Raw genomic sequence first — 8450 nt, 5'->3', positions numbered from 1 at the left:
ATAACACCAGTGTGAAACATGATGCTATCAATGGTTTGTGGTTTGTTTGCGTCAAAAATAATTGTAAAGACGCTAAACTATGTCAAAGGTCACAACCTATCCGCATGGTCACAAGCAAGTTATTTCTTTTATACCTTCAGTAGCTTCAAAATACTAATACAATTAAAATGAAAGTTGCGTAGAGCCGCAAGGGTCACTTTTTGAAAGAACACAACACACAGTTTTAGATGGAGCCTGATGATTGTGCCGGCGCCGACTCATCCGAGTCCAATCCGACGGAAACTGACCTCAGCTGCTTCTGTCCTCCTCCGTGTGAACGGTTTCACCTCTGTCAATGTACTGACAGGAGGAATCGTCCGTGTAATAAACAATAAGAATGCCTAACCTTTGCTTATGTCACCACCCTTCACCAGTTCCCATCCAAAGCACCAAGCCCAGTTAAAACGTGGTTGTTCTCTGCAAATTTCCATCATTTCCAATTTCTTTCATAGCACGTTTATTCAGCGGAGGTGCGCTGCAGCTGAAACAGACACAGGAGACCGGGCGGGGTCAAAGGTCGCCCTGTCTGACTCTTATGTTGCGCCTTATTTTAACTGTCGAGACGTGGTCGGCGATGTACTTTGCACCCAAGGGGGGCAGATGGAGGGGAAAGAGGGAAAGAGAGTGTAAGGCCAGCCTTGAGTTTAGCGTTACAAAGCCCCGCCCCCCCTGCTCCTTTTCCCAGCCACGTTAAATACTAAAACGTTGAGCTTTTCTGGATAAAGATCTTCAAACGCCCTCAACCCCCAGAGACGCTGCAGAGGTGACGCCGCGATGAAAGGTAGACATTCTTTTATTATTATTTGATTTTTTTTTTTTCCCCAACCTGAATCAGCTTTTCTCCGTCGGTTTCTGTTGGTCTCACAGGAGCAAAGGCAGCCCATCCGAACCGCAGCAGCCGCGTCAAGGAGGTGCTTCCGGTCTCGGAGGAGAAGATGGAGGAGCGGGGTCAGTGGGGCAACAAGCTGGAGTTCGTCCTGTCCGTGGCCGGCTCCATCATCGGCCTGGGCAACATGTGGCGCTTCCCCTACCTCTGCTACAAGAACGGAGGAGGTGAGTAGAGACACCTACTGCACGATGCGGGCTTTGAGGAAAAGGTTAAGGGTCAACAACTGGCATTGAAACTAAAAGAAGTTGAAGAAGGGCAAATTTTCCTCTTTAGTTTAAGAAATTGTTGGTTGAGATTGTTCGTGTAGCTGCCGAACTGGACACCGCCTCCTCCCTGCCCCTCACGCCCCTCCTGTCTCTCTGTCCCTCCACGGGGCGGCAGAAAGGGTCAGAGTTCAGGATAAAGCGGGGTCAGACAGCTGTTGTTGCCCCTCGCTTTCACAGCAGCTGTTCCCACAGAGAGCCGGAAATCTGAGCACACCCAAAGTTTTGTAGAGGGAAAAAAAATTTAACCTCCAACCTTCCTCCTTTTTTTTTATACATAAAGTTTCAGTACAAAGACAACATTGCAACATTAAGGCAACGTGTGCAATAAATAATCCAGCTCCTCCTGTCTGCTACGCTCAGGTGCGTTTCTAATCCCGTACCTGATCTTCCTCTTCACCTGCGGCGTTCCCGTCTTCTTCCTGGAGGTCGCGCTGGGTCAGTACACCAGCCAGGGAGGAATCACCTGCTGGAGAAAAATCAGTCCCCTGTTCGAAGGTAAGGGAAGAGCGGGGAACTTCCCGACGATTTTCTCAGATTACAGTCGCAAAATAAAGTTTATTTTATTGGGACTTTATGTAATACAAATCTGTCTCTACAAGCTCTTCACTTCTGGATTCTTTGCCCATCTGTGAACAATAATTTTTTTGAGATATGTTGTAGACTTTCTATTCTTTCAATTTCTAGCCCTGGACTTTGACTGGACCATTCTAGACATGCCTGCTGATCCATTTACGTGATCGTCCTTTCCGCAGGTCTTGGCTACGGTACTCAGGTGATTGTGACTCTGCTGAACTTCTACTACATCATTGTCCTGGCCTGGGGGATTTTCTACCTCTACTACTCCTTTTCTTGGGACCTGCCTTGGTCGTCCTGCAACAACACATGGAACACAGGTAAGGAATGTGGGGGAAACCGTCTCGAATGCCCCATTCGTAGCATCGAGTTGCCATCATTTCTAGACCTTTCCCCCTCGCAGAAAACTGCGTCGAGTTCCAGAGGAGAAACGCCTCCGTCGCCAAAGAGGTCAACCTGAACATGACTTCTCCTGTCATGGAGTTCTGGGAGTGAGTTGTCGAGCTGCTGCTTCCGGGTCCGTTCCGGACGACTCTCTCTCGTCGATTGTTTCTCATCTGAATGTTCCCGACCGCGCAGGAGGAGAGCGCTGAGGATCTCCTCCGGCATCGACCAAATGGGCTCTCTGAACTGGGACATGGCGCTGTGTCTGCTCATCGCCTGGGTCATGTGCTACTTCTGCATCTGGAAGGGGGTGAAATCCACAGGAAAGGTGGGTCGGGAACAGAAAATGAAGCACTGTCCCAATCTGAACTCGACTACAAGACGCAGATGTGCCTTTGAGGGGTTGGGAGGCACGTCAAGGGAAACATCTGCTGTTTGTTTTGGAAGGACTCGTGTTTGCGTGTCTCTTACCCTCGTGTCCCTCGCCGTTATAGGTGGTCTACTTCACCGCGACCTTTCCTTATCTGATGCTGGTTGTGCTGTTAGTCAGAGGACTCACTCTGCCTGGTGCCGGGATTGGCATTCAGTTCTATCTGTACCCCGATCTGGGCCGACTGGCTGATCCGCAGGTACGGTTCGAGAAAGAAACGTGTCATTAATCCGTTTGAAAAACCCTCTAATCAGATTGATAAATACATCCCACGATTCTCAGCTGGGAAGCAAAGATTCTGCTGAGACAAGATTAGTAAGATTTGTTTTAAGGCGTAATGAGTCAATGATTAAGACATGAGGTGTTTTGTCTTGTTCTTTGGTGTTTATTGTATTGATTTCCATCCTCATTTGGTAGCCAATTATTTAGCCATAGATGAGCTACTTTTCACGAGACATATAACAAAACTTCAGTCCTTTGCAGTTTGACAAAAGAAAAAAATAAAGGAAAAAGTCGGAGCATCATTACTTTATCTTTGAAAAGTGTTGCTACTTCTTCGTACAGATTTATTCGATGATTATGTTGTTAAGATGGTTCTAATGAAACCTACAGTTACAGCTTTGTATCATTAACATGCTCTGAAACCTTTCGGCCATTAGCATGTCACTTTTCCACTGTCAGGTGGAGAATTCAATCTGCTACATTTTGCTTTTGTTTCTTCTGGAATCATTTTTGATCCTTTGCTTTGCTAGTAGCATAACTCACACATTTTAGATATTTTACTTACAGTGTCAAATGTTAAGGGGAAAAAAATCAGATGAAGTTTCCTCTTCATTGGTCATCAACTAAAGAATATCCATTTTCTATTGTAAAAATCTATTATAGTTAGAACAAATATTATATTACGTTTTTATTAATTTAGTGTAAAATAATGTGGTTTTGAATTTAATCAAGAGTTGTTTGTTTTCGTTGTTTTTTTTGGGTTTTTTTGCACTACCAAAAAGTCTAGGTTCGGTCAAGCTGTTGATAATAATTTATGTTTAAGATAAGTTCATGAATTTCCGTTGCACGTTAAAATGAAATTGCTGATAGGTGTGGATGGATGCCGGGACCCAGATCTTCTTCTCCTACGCCATCTGCCTCGGCTCCTTGACTGCTCTGGGGAGCTACAACAAATATAACAACAACTGCTACAGGTGTCTCGACTTGTACTAAAATTTATTTCATACATTTTACAGCAAATATTTTAATTTCCCATCTCAAACGTGTTATCGCTGTGAAGATTTTTGATGATGCAAATGTGTGTGTTTTGGCAGAGATTGCCTGGCTCTGTGCTTCCTGAACAGCAGCACCAGCTTCGTGGCAGGCTTTGCCATCTTCTCCATCCTGGGCTTCATGTCCTACGAGCAAAATGTTCCCATCTCCGAAGTGGCAGAGTCCGGTGAGACTAGAAACACGGCACCGGAGCATCGACGGGCATTTCGTTCTGCGCTTCAGCCACAGTGAACCTCCACGCCCTTATCGCGCTTGCAACCACAAATTAAAACAGAAAGTTTTCCACATTTTCAAAATTCTTTACAAACAAAAGTCTGAAATAATAGGTGTCCTTTTGTATTCAGCCCGTTTTACTCTGATAACGCTAAAAAAAAAAAAAAAAAATCCAACTCAAGCCATTGCCTTCAGAGTTTACAGATTTTTTCTGCCTGTGTAGAAGACCAAGGACCACTCCAGTAGATTTTATGCAAAAAGAGTCAACTTTTTGCATGAAATCTCAACAAAAAGTTGACTATGTATTAGTATGTTTTTCTGTCTTTTGAAAAGGACCCGGCCTGGCCTTCATCGCCTACCCCCGTGCCGTCTCCATGATGCCCTTCTCTTCCTTGTGGGCCGCGCTCTTCTTCGTCATGATAGTTTTTCTGGGTCTGGACAGCCAGGTAGGCAACTTTGCACCTTTTTCTGCCGCCGTGACAAAAGGGGCTCCTCGGTTTCTTGCATACTTACTGATTGTTTGGTTATTTAACAGTTTGTGTGTGTGGAAAGCCTGGTAACGGCCATCGTTGACATGTACCCCACTGTGTTCCGGCGCAAGAATCGCAGGGAACTTTTCCTGTTAGGGGTGGTCCTCTTCTCTTTCTTGATGGGCCTCATCATGCTGATGGAGGTAGGGGCGGGGCTAACAAATGCATTCACTTGAGCAATATCTGTAAATATGACTATAATCTGTACATTGTATGTCTTAAACTATTATATCTTAAAGGGTAATTATTGTTTAAAATTGACTTTTTTGAGCTCTACATCATGTTATAATGTTGTTCCCTCATCAAAAACATTCCCTGGAGTGTTGCTTTGATTCTTTCATGCGTGTTTGACGAATTCTTGAATCTCCTATGACTCACCCGCTCCTTCAGACTAGCCAGCAGCAATTAGCAGACACCTGGTGGAACTGTGCATCAGCTGAGTTCACTACACGAGCTACTTCTCAGGTTAAAAATGTTGTTAAATGGTTCAAAGCGGCGCGATGTTGCGATGACTTCATGAAGACGGAGTTTCAGAAAAAGCAGGAGATTCTGAAAGCGGCGATGAGGGAAATCCATTGACCTTGACATGTATTGCAAATAAGGTTCCTTCTCACGGAAATGAATTCAAAATTAAATTTTAGTTCTTCAACGTTTTTTCTTTGTATGCCTTCCGAAAGATAAATCTGTCACAAGGTGACCCGCGGCTGTATTTATTTCCAGGGAGGAATGTATGTTTTCCAGCTGTTTGATTACTATGCAGCCAGCGGGATGTGTCTTCTCCTCATGTCCATCTTTGAAACCGTCTGTATCGCCTGGGTTTATGGTAAGCAACCAGCAAACTAGTCTCTGGAGACTCGATGCTTAGAGATTTAACGCCGTGTGTTGCGACTTGCGTCCTCATCGCATCTTTGCAGGTGCGGACCGTTTCTATGACAACATTGAGGACATGATTGGCTACCGCCCGGGACCTTACATCAAGTACTGCTGGTTGTTCTTCACCCCAGCCACGTGCATTGTGAGGATCATTGCCGAGGAAACTTTCAAATTGCTGGGATTTTTCGATTTTCCAGCGTCACATTTGAAATTCTTGTCTTTTTGCCTCTACAGGGGACATTTGCCTTCTCCCTCATAAAATACACTCCTCTGAAGTACAACAACGTGTACGTGTATCCGTGGTGGGGATACTTCATAGGCTGGCTGCTCGCCCTTTCCTCCATGGTCTGCATTCCTTTATGGATGGCTTACAAGATCAGCACTGCACAGGGAACACTCAAAGAGGTATGCAGGTTCTCTTGATGCGTTTATTTTAAGATTAAACTAACTCGAAAGTGTCTTGCAAAAGTAATTACGCTCTTTTTGCAAATAAAAATCTAAAAAAAAAGTGACATGCGTTTTGTCTTCAGCCCTCCTGAGTTGTTCACCGACCCTCTTAAGTCTTTTTGGGTTACGTCTCTTGTTGGCGTCGGCATTTATCGTATTGTTTTATCATTTATCGTGAAAAATTTCTTATGATACAAATTTTGATTTCCATAAATTTCAGTTAATGTTGAAAAAAGCTGACTACAGTGCTATTCTTGCTACCTATCCCACTGTTTTGTTTTTTTGTTTCTCCAGAAGAGCGTCAATAAATATCAGTAAATTCAAAAATATGATTAATGGAAGTCTCTGTGGGTCGCCACATAAATCATGCTTCTTTACGTAAGCGGCGTACAAAAGAAGCTTATTTCAAAAATATTTGTTTTTCAAGAGCCGTGTTTGTGGTAATATGAAGGCGATGGCTTGCAGTCACTGCCATACAGTTACCTAAAAAGATTTGATAAATAACACTTTTGTTGTTATAATAGTATCGAAATATACTGTGGTAAAATTCTAAATCCGTATCATCCATACCTAATTTTTTGTCTGAATGGCACCAAGGGTGGGGACTCCTTCTTTTTTTTTTTTTAGATATATTTTTTTTATATGGTACTTTTGATTCCCCCTTTCAGATGTCGCCCTGGGCATATGCCCATATGGGCTACATGGAAAATCTGCCTCTTTCTTTGCGGAACTAGGAAAAAAATTCCTCATACATCTTTGTAAGATAGTGGTTTCTGAGTTGCTATTTGATGTATCATTTGATTTATTTATTGATTTATCTGCAGCGCATCCAGGCGCTCGTCACACCATCCGATGATTTACCTAAAACCAAAAGGGAGCAGGAGAGGTTACTGGCTATCTTTGTTCCCGAGGACGACTCGACCGCAACGACAAACGGCTACTTTCCTGTGTCAGAGAGCGATTCCACCTTGTGAAGTCCCATAGGTGCTTCGTAAGCACCTTGTCTTAACGAAAAATAACTAAGAACATCAAAGAGTTCTTTGCTTCTCCTCACAAATGCAGAAGCATTAAGTAGAAGAAGAAGGAAAAACGTCACCATCTTTACCCAAAATCATGCCTAAAAGTGAAATTAAGGATTCAGGAGACACAGAGGAAGTTCAGCGCTGGGTTTGGTGTATTTGTTCACGATAGTAACAGTAGGGATGAAAATAATTTTTTAAAAGCAATGTGCCATTTTTAAATTATTTAAATTTAAAGAAATATTGACAACATATTGGATTGATAAAGTAAACATCATAATGTTCTTTTATATTAGATAATCTTTATATCTTCTTTTATGTAATTTAAAATATGCTTGCAGTAGTCATTCTGCGGCGTTTGAACTATTTAGAGTTAGTTTATCCTTTGTTGTAGAAATGGGAATAAACACAAATATAAAGTAGCTATAGACATCATTCTATTGCAACGTCGCACAAGGCTAACACGAGGCATAAACTGTAGCTTTGTTTTTATAACATAACATGTTGACTGTGCAAAAAATGTGAATTCTGTAAGTATGGTGTTAAATAAACTTGTCTTTGACAGTTTCTTTTTTCTTTTTGTAAATGTTGGTTATATTTTTGGTAAAACACACACCCTGCTTTTATTTTCAGCCATGCTAAAACCAGGTTTTCTTATTAGTTGTTATCAGGAACGGGGATTTTCTGGCTGCTGTTCTCCCTCTCGTCCTACAGGGGGAGATCAAATAAAATGTATAACTTTTATTAGATAGCCTACTATAAAAATTTCTTCAGAAAAAAAATTGTGAAAAAATTGAAGATGGCTGTCAGATATTTATTTTAAAAAAATGTAAATTAAAACCAGTATTACTGTTTTGAAAGCATAGAGTAGTTAGAGTTCACTGTTTAGCAATAACAATGTTCTGCTAAAGATGTTTCTTTACGCTGTGGCAAATTGTAAAAACCTAAATTTGCGCTTAAATCCAATTGTATCAGAAACATAAAAATGTTGAATTGGACTAATGTAATAAACGTATACATTTCAAGTATCTGTTGAGCCTCTAAAAACATATATATATTGTATTGGCTTTAACTCTGATTTTATACTTTTCACGATGCTTTTGGTCAGAGGTGGGTAAAGTACCCAAAACTGTACTCAAGTAAGAGCAGCACTATTTCAAGATATTTTTACTCAAGCAAAAATAAAAAAAAGTAGCAGTCCAATAAATTACTCAAATAAAAAGGTTCTCAGCTACTGAGTAACTTGCTGTGGAAATTTTGGAATTGGCTAGGACCAAAATGGACATAATTGTAAAATATTATAAAGTAACAAAATCAGGCAAAGAAATAATCAATTTCTTCCAATGTAATACTTATGAAACTTTAAGAAAAACTGCGGGTGTGTGTCTGTATTCGATTCATTTCTGGTTAAGTCAAACTTGTTCTTCATTCAGTGAAGAATGAATGAAGAACAAGCAGTGGGTCGAGTATCCAGAAGTATTACTCAAGTAAGAGTTGCGATACTTCATAATA

At 41.6% G+C, this 8450-nt stretch overlaps 1 protein-coding gene across 2 annotated transcripts; it reads left to right on the top strand.

Moving 5' to 3' along the window:
- The first annotated feature begins 273 nt into the window (after positions 1 to 273).
- LOC116736766 (sodium- and chloride-dependent GABA transporter 2-like) lies at positions 274 to 7505 on the top strand. Of its 2 annotated transcripts, XR_004342666.1 has the most exons (16): positions 274 to 820; positions 907 to 1092; positions 1555 to 1689; positions 1947 to 2087; positions 2171 to 2258; positions 2347 to 2479; positions 2646 to 2780; positions 3674 to 3777; positions 3898 to 4022; positions 4403 to 4515; positions 4605 to 4742; positions 5320 to 5422; positions 5514 to 5614; positions 5707 to 5877; positions 6744 to 7109; positions 7143 to 7505. XR_004342666.1 is itself a non-coding variant. In XM_032589510.1 (15 exons), the coding sequence occupies exons 1-15, from the start codon at positions 814 to 816 to the stop codon at positions 6891 to 6893; spliced, it is 1830 nt and encodes a 609-aa protein (XP_032445401.1). In that variant the 5' UTR covers positions 274 to 813; the 3' UTR covers positions 6894 to 7505. The 2 variants fall into 2 exon arrangements, 1 of the variants encoding a protein (XP_032445401.1); XM_032589510.1 differs by having other exon boundaries at positions 6744 to 7505.
- Positions 7506 to 8450: the final 945 nt, after the last annotated feature.

Source organism: Xiphophorus hellerii, chromosome 17, assembly GCF_003331165.1.
Source record: "Xiphophorus hellerii strain 12219 chromosome 17, Xiphophorus_hellerii-4.1, whole genome shotgun sequence".
NCBI lineage: Eukaryota > Metazoa > Chordata > Actinopteri > Cyprinodontiformes > Poeciliidae > Xiphophorus > Xiphophorus hellerii.
This window is presented reverse-complemented; position numbering and strand designations above follow the sequence as displayed.

Excerpts from the sequence above, each read along its gene's own strand:
- LOC116736766 (XM_032589510.1), top strand. Across the intron at positions 4,516-4,604 it reads TTCTGGGTCTGGACAGCCAG|TTTGTGTGTGTGGAAAGCCT; the intron begins GTAGGCAACTTT and ends GTTATTTAACAG. Across the intron at positions 4,743-5,319 it reads GCCTCATCATGCTGATGGAG|GGAGGAATGTATGTTTTCCA; the intron begins GTAGGGGCGGGG and ends ATTTATTTCCAG.